This window comes from Bos indicus x Bos taurus, chromosome 11, assembly GCF_003369695.1.
Source record: "Bos indicus x Bos taurus breed Angus x Brahman F1 hybrid chromosome 11, Bos_hybrid_MaternalHap_v2.0, whole genome shotgun sequence".
NCBI lineage: Eukaryota > Metazoa > Chordata > Mammalia > Artiodactyla > Bovidae > Bos > Bos indicus x Bos taurus.
In genome coordinates this window covers 77,461,489-77,481,838 of record NC_040086.1, presented here as the reverse complement: position 1 = coordinate 77,481,838, position 20,350 = coordinate 77,461,489, and the positions used below count along the sequence as shown (strand labels likewise).

General features: G+C 53.5%; 1 protein-coding gene across 2 annotated transcripts in view; it reads right to left on the bottom strand.

The window, feature by feature from the left end:
- Positions 1 to 20,350, bottom strand: part of HS1BP3 (HCLS1 binding protein 3) — a 48,632-nt gene that overhangs the window by 24,734 nt on the left and 3,548 nt on the right. Inside the window, exons 1-3 of one of the 2 annotated variants that reach the window (XM_027555987.1) lie at positions 11,853 to 11,992; positions 5,168 to 5,333; positions 296 to 503 (exon numbers count right to left, since the gene is read on the bottom strand). In XM_027555987.1, the coding sequence (XP_027411788.1) occupies positions 296 to 503; positions 5,168 to 5,333; positions 11,853 to 11,884 (406 nt within the window). In that variant the 5' untranslated portion in view covers positions 11,885 to 11,992. Of the gene's footprint in view, positions 1 to 295; positions 504 to 5,167; positions 5,334 to 11,852; positions 11,993 to 20,350 lie in introns of those variants that run through there. The other variant, XM_027555988.1, reaches the window with a different exon arrangement.

Here is a 20,350-nt window from a genome sequence, read left to right as displayed (position 1 = left end):
GCCAGGAGGGGAAAGGGAGGGATCAGACTATGGAGAAGGTCCCTGGTGAGCCCCGTCCAGGACCCAAGCAGTCCGTCCTCCAGGCCTGGGTCCCAGGCTCCTTCCACCCACCACCCACGACCCCAGCCCAAGCATGGCAGTGAATGAAGCCCACATGCCTCAATAGCTTGGCCGAGGTCTCTGGGCTGCAGAGGGTGCTGTGGACCACACCCCGGCCCCCTCCCCCCAAGCCAGGGCAGTGAGGCCTAGTTTTGGGCCAGGGGCCCGTAGGGATTTGGGACAGGGTCTCAGGTACCTAAGAATTCCAGCAGCTCGGGGCTGCCTGCCAGCTCAGCATCCTTGGAGATGCAGCGCAGAATCTCGTCGAACAGAGCCCTCCGCTCCCGGATGTCACCCTCGCCAACAAACAGGACCTTCCTGGGGAGCGGGGGCAGGCTGGCCGTCGGGTAACGACTGCAAAGTTTCTGGTAAAACTCCTCAATGTCGCTGTACTTTTTGGAGACCTGGAATGAGAGGAACAGGTGGTTTCCTGAGTCAAGAGGGAAAACAGAGAGGGCTGCGCCCTGACCCCCAACCCCAACAGAGGTCCCCACGAGGGCCGGGCTCCTCGGTGGGCCCTCCTCCAGGACCAGATGGAGGTGCCTCCCACCCGACCCTCTGCCGCACGCCCTAAGCCTCCTGATCAACACTGGGCACAAGCCCCGAAGTCCCAGTGGCCCAAAGGAAGGATGCAATCGTGGTGGATTTAGGGCCCTGTTACCGGTCTGGGTAGAAGCACTTGATACAGGGACTTGGCCTGCAGGTGACTGTGACCTACACCTCCATTCTGGGCTTCTGTGCATTAGCAGGGTGACCTCACGGTCTGGCCAGCTGTTAGGTCCTCTTCTAGCAACAAGTCACCTTTTCTCTGGGTCATTCTCCTGTGAACTAGCAAGAGCCTTCAACAAAGCCGGTCCTTAACAGTGCTTAGATGGTGGAGAACAGATATTGCAAGGCTGGTTTCTGGTCCTGGGGCCAGCCAGGACCCCTCTGCACACTGGAACCTCAGGGAGGCAGGCTGGGGCTCCTCCTGGTTGTTAGAAGGTGGTCCTCGGCCGTCAGAGTCACCCCGGGTCATTCGGCTTTCTGCGGAGCTTGGGGGTGACTGCTACCACTTCTTGGCCTCTCCCCGGAACTTCCGCTACAGCTAAGGGCTCATCCACTCATCAGGCTCTTGCTCTTGATGTCTCCGTATGGGGACATCCAGCGTGGTCTCTGTCTCCGAGGCTCCAGGTTTCCAGTTAAGGGAGCAGGTGTAGGACTGGGGATTGGCGCCATCACTGTGGTCTGTGTAAGCCAATGCAGGCACTCGGAGAAGTCATCCTCTCCATGCCACACCCCACAACAGCCCAGTGTCCTCCCTTGTCCTGGACTCTTCTGTGCTCTCCCCACACGTTGGGCATGTCCCCTCAACTCCTTCGGAGCATTAGGGATGAACACAGATATTCCCACTTCTGCTCCCAGACTAGGGCTATGCACCCAGCACACACTGAAACGCTGCCGTGGCTGATGGGCTGTGGGGCGTCTGGATGCATTCAGACAAGGGACACCCAGCAGTCCGGTCGCTCAGCTCTGTTGGAGCACACGCTGTTGAGCATGGGCATCAGAGCCCCCAGGCTGGGAGAATTCCACATGCTGGCAGGCGACTGGGGCACTGGAGACTTCAGGAGCCCCAGTGGGGAATCATCTGAGACAGGGGACTGTGGCCTGCAGTTGTCATCACAGAGCTTGACTCGGGAGCTTTGCTGACAAAAGCTTTCAAGGAAGGCTTTCAAGGAAAGGTAAGAGGATCCTTTCACAAAAGTGACGCAGGCTCCAACTCCTGGTGCTTCCCAAAACCTGACTCCACCAGGTGGGGGGGGGCAGAGCGCCCTCTGCAGGCCTGACTGCTCCATGCAGGCCAGGCCACCAGGCCCAGCAGGATCCAGGTTCTGGGAGCCAGCTGTGCGTCTCCAGGACGCTGGTAGTATGGACAGCCTAGGGTACTACCCCACCCTGGGCCCACACTCATCAGTGCTCCAAAGCAAGGGTTGCCACTCCTTTTGAGGAACAGAAAGCAAAATGCTCATTCTTTTTTAAAGCTAAATCATGAAACTTCAAAGAAAGTTCAGGTTTGGGGTTACACCCCCAGATCTCATAGGGTGTCAATGCGTGCTTGGCTCCCACAGGTGGTTCAAAATGTTTGAGAGGCAACTCCCTGAATGGGCACCCTTGCACACAGCTACCCACAGGGCAAAGGTATCACTGGTCAGGAGAAAGTGGCACAGGTGTGACCGTGGAGGTGTCAGAGGTGTCCCCACACACCATGGCTGGGAAGGCCAGCCAGGACCCGGCATGTCGGCTGGGGCCTCTCACGGGCTCCCGAGTGCTGCCTCTCCATCTTGCCCAGGGCCTTGGGTCTCAGATATCTCTTCTTTGCTCCCATCTCTGAAAAACATGGATGCACTAAGCTCCACTGGGGTCAAATCAGATTTGAACCCACCCAGTGGAACAAAGCAGTTCCTACCTGCTATCACGTTGCATCTTGGTTCTCACCAAGAGTCTGTTTAAGAAGCCAATGAAAAAATCACACTCTTCAGACACTTTCCAGGATGTGCTGAATGTCTCTTAATCAGAAAAACTGTGCCATAACTTGTCTCTTAGAATCTCGTATGTGAAGTGTTAGTTGCTCAGTCGTGTCTGACTCTTTGCAGCCCCACGAACTATATAGCCTTCCAGGCTTCTCTGCCCATGGCATTTTCCAGGCAAGAATACTGGAGTAGGGTGTCATTTCCTCCTCCAGGGGATCTTCCAGACCCAGGGATTGAATCCACATCTCTTGTGTCTCCTGCACTGGCAGGCAGATTCTTTACCACTAGCAACACCTTTTTGCGCTGAGGCAATCGGGTGTTCTCTTGGCTTCATGGACTTGTACACGCAATTCCTTTCCCCGGTTTGAGAGATGTTCTCCACTATCATTTCTTCAAGTAAACTCTCTGCTCACTTCTCTCTCTCTCTCTCTCCTGCTTCTGGGACACCCAATATCCTAAGATTGCCCTTCCTAAAAGATTTGGATAGTTCTTGCAGAATTTTCTCTCTGTTATTTTGAATCTTAAATCCCTTTCCTTTTCTAACTGTATCATTTCTAGATTTTTATCTTTAAAAATGGTCTTCTCTACTTCTAATCCTTTTCTAAAGTATGTATTCTTCATCTTACTTACTGAGTCCTTCAGATCCAGAATTTCTGTTTGGTTCCTTTTTAGAGTTTCAATATCTTTGGGAAAGTATATCTTCTGCTCATTAACTTCATCCCTGAGTTTTCTTGTCGCTTGTTGAGCTCCTTCATGACAGTTGTTTTGAATTCTCTATTAGGCTGCATTGTTCTGGGACTTTAAATTTGGTTTCTAGAGAATCATCATTTTCTTTTGTGCCAGTGTTACTGTGATTCTTCATGGTGCTTGATGAGTTCTTCCTCTTCTGGGAAATTTGAAGCATGAAACACCTTTCTTCTTTAGATAAAGCTTTTTCATTTTTTAAAATTTGATTTCTAACAAGTCAACAGGTGAAAGGCTTTTCTTTTTTTTCCAGCAGGTGGCACCACAGCACAAGTTTTTGGTTTTCTGGGCTCCCAAAGCATTGCAGATGGTTGACTGCGGCCATGAAATTAAGACTCTTGCTCCTTGAAAGAAAAGCTATGAGAAACATAGACAGCATATTAAAAAGCAGAGACATTACTTTGCTGACAAAGGTCCATCTGGTCAAGCTATGGTTTTTCCAGTAGTCATGTATGGATGTGAGAGTTGAACCATAAAGAAGCCAGAGTGCCGGAAGAACTGATGGTTTTGAACTGTGTTGTTGGAGAACACTCTTGAGGGTCCCTTGAACTGCAAGGATATCCAATCAGTCCATTCTAAAGGAAATCAGTCCTGAATATTCATTGGAAGGACTGATGCTGAAGCTGAAGCTCCAATCCTTTGGCCATCTGATGTGAAGAACCGACTCACTGGAAAAGACCATGATGCTGGGAAAGATTGAAGGCAGGAGGAGAAGGGGACAACAGAGGATGAGATGGTTGGATGGCATCACCGACTCAATGGACATGAGTTTGGGTAAGCTCCGGGAGTTGGTGATGGACAGGGAGGCCTGGCGTGCTGCAGTCCATGGGGTCACAAAGAGTCGGACACGACTGAGTGGCTGAACTGCATGCACTGCCTCTACTTACACTAGAAGACTGGTACTCTCCAGCCTCCAATGCCCCTGCTGGAGGTGTGGCCTGGTGCCCCTGTTGTCAGCGCTTGTGCCTCCATGGTTGCTGGTGCCTTGCTGCCATCACTGCCTAGGACATGCGGGTGATGGGCCCTTCCGCTGTGTCACAGGCTCGGCCTCCCATGGGAGTGGGTTGGGCTGAGGTCACCTGCACTTACGCCATGTCTGGGGTTGTCAAGTTTAGGGATGCTCCCACTGTGGCTGGGGAGTAGGGAGGTTGGAGCTGTGGGCCAGCCCTGCACCTGGAGGGACAGGGCTGCAGGCCCTGCTGCCCAGTTCCTGTGGCTGCAGGCGGCTGATGAGGCCAGGAGGCTGGAGGTGTGTGTGCCATCCGCCTGATACCACTGGGTGCTGGGGGCTGTGGGCTTGACCTCCAGGGCTGGGGATCAATGACTGCACGCATCACATCTACTATGCCCCCAGCTCCACCTCCTCTGTGTATTCTCATCGGCCCACCTCTAGACGGAGAGATGTGCGGGACTGCTGTGGGTGTTTACTGGCTCTGGATTGAAGGGGAGAGACCAAGGGAGTGTCGCATCTGCCCTAATGCTGATGGCTCCATCTGCTCTTCACATCACAGCTCAGCTCTGACCTCTCTCCGAACCCTTCCCCTAGGATGGCTTAGGTGCCCCGTCTTGACACCCCCACAGCCCCCGCCCTCCCCCCACTCCAGGCTCCTGTCTCTTCACAGATCTGTCTCCCCACAGATGGTCAGCATCTGATTCACTGGTGTCCTTACTGCCAACGCACTCTGGCATCCTCCAATTGAGGACTGGCTAGAGCACTGCTCGCACTCTGCTGCTACCTGAACCCTGGTGGGAGGCGTGTGTGTCTCCTTGGGCCTCTGGGCCCTGGGAGCACCCTGCCAGACCCCCTAACTCACCAAGAACTGGACGACGTCCTCAGGCCTGTGCTTGGCCGACTTGAATGCAGCCAGCCGGGTGACCACCAGGATCTGGTACTCCACGTGCCCCGACATCATCTTGCCCCGCACCTCCTGGTGCTGTGGCACACTCAGGTCCAGGCCCGTGTGGACATTCTGAACTCTCCTGCCAGAAGGAGAGAAGGCAGAGGAAGGTCAGGTTCAAGTCAGCAGGCTTCTAGAGCGAAATGCTGGTAAGTCCTCAGGGGGTCCCGCAGGCCTGGGTACAAGGCTCCTCCGCTGGGCTAGTCCTCAGGGGTCCAACTCCAGGCTACCCGCCCCTCCACATGCCAGCCCCTCCTGAAGCCTGGCTTCCCAGGCCAGGGCCCTGCCTGTGGGTCCCTCAAGAACGAAGGCCTGTTCTCAGCAGAAAAACAGTGGAGAAAATGGGGCTGTGGAAACAGCAAATTCTTTGCTCTGACGGTAAAGAATCTGCCTGCAATGCAGGAGACCTGAGTTTGATCCCTGGATTGGGAAGATGCCCTAGAGAAGGAAATGGCAACTCACTCCAGTATTCTTGCCTTTGAAATCCCATGGACAGAAGAGTCTGGCAGGCATTCGTCCATGGGGTTGCAAAGATTCGGACACAACTGAATGATTAATGCAGGCTTTGAGTGGATACTTGGAAACGTTACAGCTCTTTGAGAATTTTTAAATGCTACACAAATGCAATGAATTGCACAGTGAGCAAAGAAGTTATGAAATGTTTTCCCTGAGGTGAGAAGAAGGCTAAATGTATTCCTCTTTCTGGGTGAGGGTATCATGGAGACCTGCACTCACAAACATAAACCACACAAACACTTACGACAGGATGCGCTGGGTACCCCGTTATCAGGGTCCAGACCCAGCCTCTGCAGGGCAGGACTTCCAAAAGACAAGAAACGGGAGGGCCCAAAGGGTTGGGCTGCCAGGGAGACAGCTGGGACATGGCCCTTCCTGCCCTGGAACTCTGTCCCAATCCAACACGTGGCACCCTACGCCCTGCACTCCTTCCACACAGGTCCCCCTCTTTCCACACCGGGCAAATGACACCATACCACGATGCCATTTGTCACCAGCAGGGAGGACAACCCACCACACAGCCACCTACCACCAAATGTAGCAACCTCTACACCCACGAACATTCTCACCGGGTGGAAGGCAGGGGTCCCCAACCCTGGACCACAGATGGTTACTGGTCCAGGTTAGAGACCTGCCCGCACACCAGGAGGTGAGCAGCCTGCAAGCGAGGGAAGCTTCAGCTGTATTTACAGCCGTTCCCCGTGGCTCGCGTTACTGCCTGAGCTCTGGCTCCTGTTGGATCGGGGGCAGCATAATAAATGTAATGAGACGGAATCATCCCCAAACCATTCCCACCCACCCCCACCCCGAATCCCTGGAAAAACTGTCTTCCACAACACCGGTCCCTGGTGCCAAAAGGCTGGGGGCTGCTGGTATAGTGAGAGAAAGTGAAAGCATGAATCACTGAGAAAGGCCCGGGCGAACCGCCCTTCAGGTGAGTGTTAAGTAAGTTCAGCATTCACGAGCCACTTGGAAAAACAAATGATCAGCCCTCCTTTCCTTTCGCCAACGACAAGACGAGTGTCCTAGCCTTTCCACCAAGCGCTAAGACCCTCTGCTCCTGGTGCTGTGCGTGGTGTCCCTGCGTGACAGTGTGACGGGCACAGGACAGCAGAGGGGATGAAAGGCAAGAGGCACCCCCACAGGCTCTGCTGTGGGGACCTCGCCTGTCTAAGGTGCTCCCGAAGCACTACAGAGGGACACCACCACTGAGACCCACTTCAAGTCACAGAGTGTTCTGATCACTCAGTCATGTCTGACTCTTTGCGACCCCATGGACTATACAGTCCATGGAATTCTCCAGGCCAGAATACTGGAGTGGGTAGCCTTTCCCCTGTCCAGGGGATCTTCCCAACCCAGGGATCGAACCTGGGTCTCCCACATTGCAGGCAGATTCTTTACCAGCTAAGCTATCAGGGAAGCCCAAAGTGTTAGTTGCTCAGTCGTGTCCGACTTTTTGCAACCCCACGGGCTGCAGCCTGCCAGGCTCCTCTGTCTATGGGATTCTCAAGAATACTGGAGTAGATTGCCATTTCCTTCTCCAAAGGATGTTCCCGACCCAGGTATTGAACCCTGGTCTCCTGCATTGCAGGCAGATTCTTAACTGTTTGAGCTACAGGGAAGCAGACGCAAAAAGGGAGTCACCTGTACTTGGGCTCAGTGGGTCAGAGGTGGAGCCAGGGTTCACTGCAGGCTGCCCCCTGCCTCCCCGCTGACCCGCACCTCCTAACAGCCCTGCTTACTGTTACTGCTCCGTCTCGGAACACCACACCCGGCAGTTTCTCCAGGGCTTCTATCTGTGACACCGCCCCCCCTCCCCCACAATTCCACTGTATCCCTCGTCACGCCGCCCCAGTTGAGAGGCCCTGCCCCACGGCTGGGATCACAGACTCAGGTCCCCTGCCTGTTCCCCTAAACCCGCCAGTTCTCCAGGTCCTGGGCACCAGTGGCAGGCCACTGGGATAAATGCACAGACAGGTCAACTAAAGGGTGTCTCATTTGTGTCTGACTCCTTGTGACCCCCATGGACTGTAGCCCGCTAGGCTCCTCTGTCCATGGGATTCTCCAGGCAGGAATACTGGAGGGGGTGGCCACTCCCTTCTCCAGGGGATCTTCCTGACCCTGGGAACGAACCCCAAGTCTCCCGCACTGTGGTCAGACGTGTTGACTGGTCCCACTTGAAATTCATGGCCACAACTGGCAAGCTGCAGTGCTGGGCCGGGCAAGCCCAGCTTGGTCTCAGTCTAGGGGGTTCTCCAAGTGTGGTCCTCGCTGCATGAGCCCCACCTGGGAGCTTGTGAGAAAGGCAGATCCAGGCTCTGCTGAATCAATCCTCACGTTAACAAGCCCCTCAGGGGACTCTCATGCCCCTGAGCCTAATCTACACTGTCTCCCATTCTCCTCGGGCCCCCAGGGAAACTTTTTTTGTGAAGGGCCACATAGCAAATATTTTAGGTTTTGCAGGCCACAGGGTCTCCATTACCACCATACCCAACTCAGCCACTGTAGAGCGAAAGCGGCCACAGACAGTACTTAAACTGATTTAAAAAGTGAGTAGGGGGTAGGCTTTGGCCCATGGGTGTAGTCTGCCCACCTATACCCCAGACCAAACTTCCGGAACTGTGATGTGCCTTCCCAGTTCCCCCGGTAATCTTGTCAACACACAGATGCTGATCCAGCAAGGCCTGAGAGTCTGCATGTCTAACCAGCCACCAGATGATGCAGGCACTGCTCCCAGGACCCTCCCCGACCCCGCCGCACAGAGTCCAAGTTGCCTAAATCCACGAACCCCCAGGACCTGCTTTCTCCCTACAACCCTGCTTCCTGTGTACTGAGAAAAGAGAAGCGGTCGGAGAACTTCCAAGCACATCCCTTTGCATCCACACCTGGCCTGCGTCTGCCTCCCCTGCTGTTAGGGACAAACTGGCTGGCTCCTACCTAAGACAACCCCTCACCTACTCAAGGACGTCAAATCTTCTGTCTTCTCTGCGCCATCAATCTCCCCTCCTTACTGGATCACTCCCACTTCTCTGACAAACCAAAGCTGTCCTTCCACCCAATCTCCCCCGTGAGCTATTGCTCCATTTCTGCTCCCCCTTCAAGCAAAACTTCTCAAGAGAATGGCGTCTCGGGTTCCTCTCCTCTTTGATCTTGAACTTTTTCCAACTTTTTCTTGATCTTCAACTTTTTCTTGAACTTTTTTTGTTCTCATCATGCAACCGAAACAGCCCACACCCAGGTCACTAGTGACCTCTGTGTTCAGTTCAGTTCAGTCGCTCAGTCGTGTCCGACTCTTTGTGATCCCATGGACTGCAGCACACCAGGCTTCCTTGTCCATCACCAACTCCCGGAGCTTACTCAAACTCATGTCCATTGAGTCAGTGATGCCATCCAACCATCTCCTCCTCTGTCTTCCCCTTCTCCTCCTGCCTTCAATCTTTCCCAGCATCAGGGTCTTTTCCAGTGAGTCAGCTCTTTGCATCAGGTGGCCAAAGTTTTGGAGTTTCAGCTTCAGCATCAGTCCTTCCAACGAATATTCAGGACTGATCTGCTTTAGGATGGACTGGTTGGATCTCTTTGATGTCTCCCTCTCCTCTTACTCCTGAGGTATCTGATGGCCCCTCTCTGCTCTTTGAGGCTCTGGGACCCATGCTCTCTCTCTCGATTCTCCAACCTCCCTGGCCACTCCTACTCAGCTTCCCTGGATGGTCTGCAATCCTGCCCCAAGTGCCCACCTTAGACCTCTTCTCTCACTCACCTTCCCCTGCTGCTGCTGCTGCTAAGTTGCTTCAGTCGTGTCCGACTCTGCACGACCCCATGGACTGCAGCCCACCAGGCTCCTCCATCCATGGGATTCTCCAGGCAAGAGTACTGGAGTGGGGTGCTATTGCCTTCTCCACATCTTCCCCAAGGATCTCAAATATGTCCAAGGTTTTAAATCCCATCTATGAGCCAGTGGTCCCTCATTCCTCTCTGATCTGGACTCTCCCCTCAAAGCCACACTCCTCCGAACTGCCTGCCCGAAGTCTTCACTTGGCTGTCAGAAAGCTTCTTAACAAACATGTCCAGACCAATGGTGATTCTCACCTTCCTAAACCTGCTCCATCCACAGTCTCCTGGGCTGGTCCATTGCAATGCCTCTCTTTCAGGAACTCAAGAGAAGTCTTGTAGTCAATCTTGACTACTCGTTTTTGCTCTCATGGCCCACATCTAATCATCAGCAACCCACGAAAGCTCAATCTTCAAAATATAGCTAGAACCCAAATATTTCTAAGCTCTTCTGCCAGCATCAGCTCTCACGTGGATGACTGCCAGAGTCTCCTGAATGGTCTCCTCACTGCACCCTGCTCGCTTCCATTCTGCTCAGCACAGCGGCCAAAAGACCTTTCTGGAGTCCAAAGCAGGTCCCACCATGCCCAGAGCCTCACCCCAGCCTGGGGAGCCTGTCCTGACTGTCCCCTGCCTCCAAGCCCCCAGATGTGGTAAAACTCTGCACCACATCACCCAGCTCTCTGCTGGCTCACTGCGCTGCAGTCACACTGGCCTCCTGGCTGGTGCGCAAACATCTCTCTGCCCCAGGACATTGGCTCCTGCTGTCCCCTCTGCCTGGTACCCTTTTTCTTAAGATTTCTCTTTCACTTGTCAGGGATCTACCCAGCTGCCACTCTATCAGAAAGACACTCCTGGACCACACCATATAAAACAGCATTCACTTCTCCTAGCATCCCATTTCCCTACCACTTTATTTTCCTTTATACCATTTATCATCCCTGGCGCACTATACCTTTACCCATCTGCCCCACGAAAGCTCACAAGAGGGACTGTGTATGGTTCACTATCCTAGAACCGCTCACCTGGCCTTCACCACCAGCACCTGCATTTGTTAAGAAGCCCTGTTCAGGTGGGGCAGAGAGGGAAGCCCTTTCACCCCCTTCCCAAGCTCCCAGCACCAAGGTCACACTCCCACTGGTCTGCTGCTGGCCCTGCTCACACCTGCCAACCTCAAACCTCCTAACCGCATAAAAGGAAACGGGCTCAGGGAGAGGAGGTGATTCACGTGGCACTAGGGAAACCTCTTCCGCCAGCGAGGACACGACCAGCCACCACGGAGAGGAGACCAAGCAGGTTCTGACATCAGAACCTTAAAGAATCATACTTTTCTAGACCTGAAGCCACAAGGATGTTCAAATTACAGCCGGAAACATTTTACATTCATTTACGTAAGAGACTGAGGTCTTATCCTAAGATTTTGTGTAGGGGGAACAAGGGTGGAGTGTGTGAAAACACTTGCAGTGAGTCACTTGACAGATGTGAGAAAGGGGGAGACGGTAAAACCACGCCCACCCCAGCCTTCAGCATCCCTCTTGTACTGAATCCCCCAGGCCACCCTGACCCAGGGGTCCTCTGCCTCCAGGGACCCTCTGGAGGCCTCTGCGGTAACTGCACTTTTCCTGGGCTACCTGTTAGAGCAGCTGCCACCTCCATGCCACCAGCTTTCCCATGGAGGACCTGGCCTCACGCACCCCCACCTCACAGAAGCGGAGGTACACCCTGCCCTGTGTTCCTATGGCAACCGGAAGCCTCCCCCCCCCCCGCCCCGCCCCCCCGGCTCAACAACTGTCCTCCGCCCGTTTCCCCTGACGGGCCGAGCCTGGTCTGATTCACCCCGTTCCCAGTGCCGTGCCCCGGACCTGGCACACAGTCAGCGCTGCCAGGATGCATAACTAGATCTTGGAAAAGAATCGAAGGCAGGTCAGCGGGAAAGGGGTGAGGAGAACCCCCTCTTTGACCACCGTGCAGGATCGGCCAATCCAGGCCTTCCACTAGGTCTTGGATGAGTTCGTTACTCTCTAGGGACCACAGTTTCCCCATCTGTAAAACCGGGAAGCGGGGCGGGCGGCCTCTCCCGCAGGGCCGGGGAGCGGCCGAGCCCAGGTCCACGGCCAGCGGCGCTGGGGACGCCGGGCGACGGGCGGGATCCTCAGGACCCGCCGCCTCCTCCGCCCGGGACACCTAGGGCCGCGGCTCCGGGCCCTCCCGACTCTACGCGGCCCGAGATGCGGCCGGGGCGCGGGGTCTGGCTCACCTGGAGGTGACGAGCACCGCCGGGGACTGCATGACTGCGAGGGGCTCCGGGCGGGGCGTGCGATCACGCGACCGCGGGCGCTGGCGTCGCCGCGTCCCCGCCCCGCGCCCCGAGCCCCGCGCCCCGCCCGCCCCGGCTCGGGCTCGGGCTCCTGCCTGGCCCGCCGCCTAGTGGCCGCGGCGCTCGGCCGGACGCGGCCGTGCTTTTCCAGGTCTTTCTGGAATTCTGGGCGGAGATTCAGGGCTGAGGACCGTGCGCGGGCTCGGCGCTGCTGGAGGCCCCAGCTGCGCCGAGCGCGCCCCCTTCCCGCGCCCGGGTGTCCCGAGCCATTCAGAGGCGCGTGCGTCCTGGTTTGGGTCTGATGTCCCGGCGTTGTTAGTGACAGCGCCCCGTTCACTTTTAGGAGTGCCCCAAGCGTCCCGCTTCCGGACGATAAATCATTCGGTTCTGCTTCCTTGGGGAGAGTTTTGGGGAAACGACTCAACCGTGCACAGGGTCCCAAGGATGCTCTGAGAGATGTTTCCAGCGTCAAACGAGGTCAGAGAACCCATCAAACAAGATGAAACACTCTGTGCGGGGTGATCTAAAGAAACAGCAGTCTGACACCCCACCCCCCACCCCCAAGGCCTTCCAGGGGCTTTCCTTAAAGAGGCCAACAGGCCCTTCCCAGCAAAAGCTTCTGAGAACTGGGTTTCTTATGCCTCACTAAAGAAATGTTCTGAACCTTGTTAAAACTGTAAGGAAGACTTTATTCAAGGCTGTTGCAACAGGAGTCAAGACTTTCCCAATGGGGAGAGAGTTCAGGCTCAGCCCTGAATACAGCAAGGACAATGGGACTGGAGCCAGGGGGCAGGGGGAGGTCGGTGATGGAGGTACAGGTAGCCAAGGGTGAGGATCCTTGCTGAATCCTAGCCTGAAGGCAGGCTGGGGGCTTAGAAGACACTAACGGGTGGGAGGTGAGGAACTTGATCAGATACCAAGGGTGATCAGGTATCAAAGGGAGAGAGCCTTTCTCAACTGACTTAGCAGGATTCTTGCTGAGACTGGGCTGGGCAGGCCAGAGACAGGGCAGGCACCAAGGTCAAAGGCCCAGTCGAGAAGAGGGCTAAGAGGAGCCTAAAGTTTGGTCAAGAAGAGGGTGTCTGTCTCCCAAAGTTTTCCTCTCAGAGAGCTACTAAAACTCCCCAGCCCGCCAGCTCTCCAGGCACCATCTCCTCCCTTCCTCCCTTCCTAATGACACCCCCTTCCCCGTGGACTGTAGCCCACCAGGCTCCTCTGTCCTTGGGATTTTCCAGGCAAGAATACTGGAATGGGTTGCCATTTTCTACTCCAGGGGATCTTAACGACACAGGGATGGAACGCAGGTCTCTTATGTCTCCTGCATCGGTAGGTGGGTTCTTTACCACTAGTGCCATCTGGGAAGCCTGTGTTGCTCTAATGTTCAGCAACCAAAATGACAGGTCTCTCTGCTTCTGATACTAGTCAGAGTTCCTCACAAAGCCACTCTCCTCTCTCCCTCATGACCTTTTCATTCATTCATTCAACAGCTATCTACTGGACTGGGCCTCTGCTTGGGGCCCTGTGGAGGCTCCTGAGCTATTCGTGACAAGGACACCATGGCCCAGGGCTCCGTCTGTGGACTTGCTGCCTCCAGCTTCCCCTTTCCTAGCCTCTCTTCAAGGTTCTAGCTCCTTCCTACTGTCTGCTGACTCCCCTTTGTCCACAGAGGGCCACAGCTTGGTGGGTGATGGGTGTCCCTGTCCTGGCTCCCATGGCCGCCTTTGGGTCCACAGCTGGAGATCCTGATAGGCAAGGTCACAAAACTGTTGGAGCTGAGAGTTAGGCTGAACCTGTGGAGAAGGCAGCACAGGAGGGTGCAGAGAAGCACACATGTCCCAGGGCAAGCACAGGTGGGAGCTGCAAAGAATGGGACCCCGCACCCCCACCGGAGCTGGTGGCATGTTGGTCACCTGTGCCTTGCAGGCAAATGAACCTCACCCCTGGCCCCAGGCTTCCGAGCGTGCACTGAGGGGGTACTTGGCACACCCAGAGCCTGCCGAGAACCCCACTGGTTCCCCATGAAAGAGTGAGCCCATTCGGAGAGCAATCCCATTTTCTGCCTCTGTGGGTCCCACACGCCCCTCTGTGGCTCCAGTGGATAATTGCATACAATGCATGGAATGTGGAATCTAAATCTGATATTTTCTGCTTCCTGCCTGACTCAGGGAGCCCTTTCCATGGCTGAAGCCGCAGTAACGCAAAACACATTGCAGGGAAGCTGACAGTTGCCCCTTCCCACTGCCCTGGGAGGAATGCTCCAGGCCTTAGTCACCCCCTGCCCCAGGGAAGTCGCTGGACCTCAGGGCCAGTGGGGTAAGTTAGAGGCACCACAGCCCACAAGGAGTCTTATCTGAGCTCTGGTCAACCTTGCCCTGGTTTCTGGTGGGGTGGGATTTCTGGGGACCTGCTGATTTGTCTCTGTTCTCTGTAGTGATGCTTTAGCACTCCAGTGAGGAGCTGGGTACCCCAAGTCGAACAAGGCCACCACCTCATCTGTCCCTCAGCAAATGCTCCTGGGCACCGCTATGGGGCTGGGACTTTATACCAGGCCCAGAGGATGCAGAAGACACAGGCCTCCCTGGCAGGGCTCACACACCACTCAGGGACCCTTGGAGATGCCAACGCAAGTGCAGGCCCACAGAGCGCAGAGAAGGGCACATAGCCAACTCATCCAGGGGTTGGGGCATACAGAAGTTCTTCCAAGAGTAGGCGGTGCCAGACTCAGGACATGAAAAAGTAGATTTTGTCTCTTTGAGCCTTGGTTTTCTCATTGGTGAAATGGACATGATGGAAATCTTTAATCCATAGCACTGCTGTTACTTAAATGAGCTCACCTGTGACTGAAATGAGAGGAGATGTATGGCAGACACTGTAGGTGAGCTACCCCAAAGCCAGTCATTCCTGTTTGCCTTTTACTACCATAGAGGCTGCAGTCCATGGGGTTGCAAACAGTCGGACACGGCTGAGCGACTGAACAACAACCATAAAGGCTAGACAGGTATAGCATTCATGCTGCTAAGGAATTGCAGTTAGAAGATGCTTTGTGACATAATTCTGGCCGTATACATGCAAGTTCCTGCAGAGGGTTTACCTTGCTCGGAGAAAGCTCTTTGTACCTTGCCGGTGCTGAGTCAAAGAATTTCCTGCCTTAAAGTGTTGCGTCTGTCTGAAGCTTCCCTGATGATCCAGTAGCTAAGATTCCACGCTCCCAATGCAAGGGACCCGGGGTTCCATCCCTGGTCAGGGATCTAGATCTTGCATACCTCAACTAAGACCTGGTGCAGCCAATTAAATAAATAAATATATATATATATATATATATTTTAAAATGTTGCTGTGTCACAGTGCTCTTGGGAAATTTCCCTGAACTTGCATTCCCACCAAGGGTATATATTAGAATGCCTACTTGTATCTCCTTTCACCAAGAATGCATTTTACGTTCTTTGGTTTTACTAGCCTGAGAAGTAAATAAAAATGGTATTGTTTTCATTTGCAATGATTTGCTGGTGACTTTGGGGATTTTGATGTTGTCACCCTATATTTTTCTAACTCTTTGTGTCCCCAGCGATAAGGATAAGCACTTTGACTAGAGCTCTCCAACTCTGTATTCAAGCCAGAAAAAAAAATGCCTGGGAGGACAGGACCCAGCTGGGGCTCTGCCCTAAATTAAGGTATTATTCAGAGGTGGATCAGCTACCTAGGGAAGTGGGAAACACACACAAAGGGGCTGCCGTGGCCTAAGGTCAAGTCCCCAGTTTTGTAGGCAGCCTCACCCTTTGCAGCCTTAGAGCCCAGCCTCCTGAAGATCTCACAGATGCCTTTGCTATGTGGACCAGAGAACCTGAGACAGGCCATCCAGGCTGAGGACACCGGGTCCCCAGGTCAGCTGTGTGATGTCCAACACTCTGCTATGGGAACATGAGACATTCTGGTCCCAGGGTCCTCATCCTCTGGAGTGCTGCAAGATCTCACATTCTAGAATTAGGGACACATCTTCTGGATCCTCCAAGCCTGTTCTTGACCTCTGTTAACCCCTATTTTCCCAAGCAAAGAAGACCGTTTGGTTCTCTGTTCATTATGTGACTAGACTAAAAACCGGGGCTCCTACCTGACAAATCGGAGGACCCGGCATTCTGAATCACTGCACATTCTAAGTGCCACCAGTTTTTATTCTAAAAGGAGTTTGTTTTGTTTCAATCTCATGTGTCGACAAAGGTCTCCAAGAAAATCTAATGGAGGCATAGCTTCAGACTATTAATGTTCATGATGGGCCTGAAAGACCACATAGAAGAGACTGGATGGACAGGTTTGATCAGTCTTTGGACAGGTTAAACCAGGACTGACTTAATCACAAAGCTGTAAAAGCCAGCATTTATTGAGCCAGGCACTATGGTAAAGCTTTTACCTACTTTGTTTCCTTTATCCTTAGGTACACCTGACAGGTAGGAATCTCTGTCTCCATTTAAAGGTGGAGGATAACAAGTTAATTAACTTAAGGTCACAAAACTAGTGCACTATAAAGGTGGTTTGGAAGCCAGTGTTTATCATGACTCCACCCTCTCGTTTCTCTCCTGACCTCAGTGGAGATGTGTGGTCCTTGTCCCCTCAACTCCCAGGATACCTTAGAGCTCCGGGTAAGCTGGTTCAACCTCAGGGTCCCCGTGCAGAGCTTCCTGAGTCTTCTCCCAGACTGGTTTTTGTAAATCTGAGCAGGAATGGGGTTCAGCCACACTGTGGTGCTGTTATAACCAGTGACCAGCAGATGGCAGTATCCACCAGCCCTCTGCCATTTGTCCCAACCCTAAAGGAAGGGCCCTGAGAAACCCCCGTGAAATTTCTAGAAAGGAACTATTCCACTCCCTTCTTCTCAGCCCCATCTCCTCCCCTCACTGAAGGATGGGGCCATGCCAGTGGCCGGGGATGGGCTGCAGCCCACCCCGGTGTGGATGCCAGAGCTGTTGCCTGGGGTAACCTGGGGGCAGACAAGCCCTGTGTGGAGCATGGGAAATGCATAGCATCCAGAGGAAGCCCAGACCTGGGCATCAGACAGGCTGACCAGAGGCCTGCGGGGATCGTCCCACATCCACAGCCCCACCCCTGGTCTTTCCGTGGGGAGGTGGCTACAGCACATCTCTGGCTGAACAGGAAGCAACAGCGCGGATGCAGTGGTTGGGGGTGTCCTCTGTGAACCGTTGTCACCATCCCCAGCCCTCTCAGGGACACCTTCTTTGGGGGTACAGCCCCAAGCTGAGGCTGCCTCCTCAAAGCTAACCCTCTCCAGCTCTGAATGCATTCCAAACCGGGGGGCTGGCCCCTGCCTGGGTCCTTGGCACTGGGCCCCGTCCTCACCTGCTCCCCACCTCTCACAGGTGGACCCTTGGTGGACATTTGATTATTAGCCTCACTGGGGATCGTTATTAGCGTCTGGGGATCAAAAGCCAGGAAGGGCCAAGGGACTTGCGGTCCGAGGTGAGAGGCCAGATTTGAATTCTGGTCTCTTGACTCTCTGGAACCATCAACATTATAGCCCAGGGGGGCATCTGTTTTACTTCCAAAATAGTGCTGGGCTGCAAGGGCCCACAACCCCTAATGATGGGCAGGGCAAGGGCTGAGCCCTCAATCATCCTCTTCCTCTCCTCCAGGGTACCCAGGGCAGAGCTGGGCTGGGACCTTATGAGCCACACAGAGAGCAAAGACACAGGATCACAGATGGCCCCCCCCCCTTTCCCTGGCAGCTGTGATGCCAAATGCCAGGGTGCTGATCCTTTTCCCTCCTTGGGGACTTGGCTGCCCTGCATGGGCAATGCAAGGCACAGGGCAAGGCATCTCTAAGGAACCTTCTCTTGTCTTCTCATCAGGAGCTCCAGGCTGCAGCAGAGTGGATCCCGCTGGTGAAATCCAAGACTGACTTCCTAAGTGGCATCAACCCCAGTGCGCCAGTTCACGTTCCCGGGTGACTTGTGAACTTCTGTCAGCAGAGGTGCCTTTGAGAGGTGTGGTGGCTCTCACAGGAGCTGGGTACAGACTGCCTCACCTTCAGGGCTGTCAGGAGACTACCCGGGACTAGGAGGGAGCTCCCATTCTGCAGGTATGCAAGCAGAGCCTCGGTAGCAGTTTGTGAAGAGTCAGGCATCATATGAAAAGTTGGCCCAAAGAATCCTAATATTCTTTTAGACATCCTGGAGTGTAAAGTCAAGTGGGCCTTAGGAACTATTACTATGAACAAAGCTAGTGGAGGTGATGGAATCCCTGCTGAGCTACTTCAGATCTTAAAAGACGATGCTGTGAAAGTGCTGCATACAATATGTCAGCAAATTTGGAAAACTCAGCAGAGGCCACAGGACTGGAAAAGGTCAGTTTTTATTTCAATCCCAAGAAGGGCAGCACCAAAGAATGTTCAAACTACTGCACAACTGTACTCATTTCACATGCTAGCAAGGTAATGCTCAAGATCTTTCAAGTTAGCCTTCAACAATACACGAACTAAGAACTTCCAAATGTACAAGCTAGGTTTAGAAAAGGCACAGTAACCAGAGATCAAATTGCCAACTTTCGTTGGATCATAGAGAAAGCACAGAAATTTCAGAAAAACATCTACTACTGCTTCTTTGACTGCGCTAAAGTCTTTGACTGTGTGGATCACAACAAACTGTGGAAATTTCTTAAAGAGATGGGAATACCAAATCACCTTACCTGTCTCCTGAGAAACCAGTATGCAGATCAAGAAGCAACAGTTAGAACCAGACATGGAACAACTGACTGGTTCAAAATTGGGACTCTGCTTATTTAATTTATATGCAGAGTACATCATGTGAAATGCCAGGCTGAATGAATTGCAAGCTGGAATCAAGATTGCTGAGAGAAATATCAACAACCTCAGATATGCAGAAGACACCACCCATGAAGAGGAACTAAAGAGCCTCTTGATGAAGGTGAAAGAGGAGAGTGAAAAACTTGGCTTAAAACTCAACATTTAAACAAACTAAAATCATGGCATCCGGTCCCATGACTTCATGGTAAATTGAAAGGGAAAAAGTGGAAACTGGCGGATTTTATTTTCTTGGGCTCCAAAATAACTGCAGATGGTGATTGCATGCACAAAATTGAAAGGCGCTTGCTCTTGGAAGGAAGGCTATGACAAACCCTGACAGTGTATTTAAAAGTAAAGACATTACTTTGCTGACAAAGGTCCATATAGTCAAAGCTATGTTTTTTTTTTTCCAGTAGTCATGTATGAATGTGAGAGTTGAACCGTAAAGAAGCCTGAGCGCCAAAGAATGGATGCTTTTGAATTGTGGTGCAGGAGAAGACTCTTGAGAGTCCCTTGGACTGCAAGGAGATCCAATCAGTCAATCGTAAAGGAAATCAGTCCTGAATATTCATTGGAAAGAACTGATTAGAGCTGAAGCTCCAATACTTTGGCCACCTGATGCAAAGAACTGATTCATTGGGAAAGATCCTGATGCTGGGAAAGATCGACGGCAGGAGGAGAAGGGGATGACAGAGGATCAGATGGTTGGATGGCATCACCGACTCAATGAACATGAATCTGAGCAAACTCTGGGAGATAGTGAAGGACAGGGAAGCCTGGCGTGCCAGTCCATGGGGTCATAAAGAGTCAGATACAACTTAGCTACTAAGCAACAACAGCAAATTCTTTCAAATCCTTGAATTCTAGGACCTGAGTCAGAAACATGGTGGCCAGAGAAAGCAAAGAGCTTCTGCAGAGGACAGATGGGTGGCCAAGTGCTCTCCAAGGCAAGGATCTGGGGCTGAGAATGTGGGGACCGCTTCTTCCCACCCCAACTAAGAAACACCCACCTCCCAACCAGGCTGCCTCTCTGTCCGCCCGCCCCCCCACACACACCGCCCCTGTTGGGGCCAATCTCACCTCCGCTGTCTGAGGAGGTAACAGCTGAAGTCTGGAGTTCTTGGGACACTGAGGGGTGGCCTTCAGACTAATAAAGAACAGAAGTTGGAACTTGCAGCCCCCGGTTTTCTCCCAGCTGTCTCTAAGTTTCCTGCACCAGCTGCCCTCTGACTGCTGGACACACGGGGGACTAGGAGGCCACCTTCAAAGTGCGCCACGCAGCAGGTAGGGCACAACGTCTCCAGGCCAGGAGAGAGCACTCCCACCTGCCTGGCCCACCTACCAAAGGCCTCCCTGACCCTGGAGGAAGCCCCAAGTGAGCCCAGGGTTGGCCTGGCCCTGTGGGCCTCAGGAGACCAGCCACCCGCTCAGCAGAAGGCCTGATGGGGGGCCAAGAACTCCTGGTGTCACGTTCCCCTGTCCTCAAGAAGGGAGCCTCTCCAGACGGATGCTCAGTCACGGCTCCCAGGGAAGCCCTGAACAGGGCATGGGAGACCTGGTCCAAGTCAAGCCCTCGCCGCGAGCCTGACTCACTAGGCCATTAGGTCACTTCATGTAAACTTAGCTG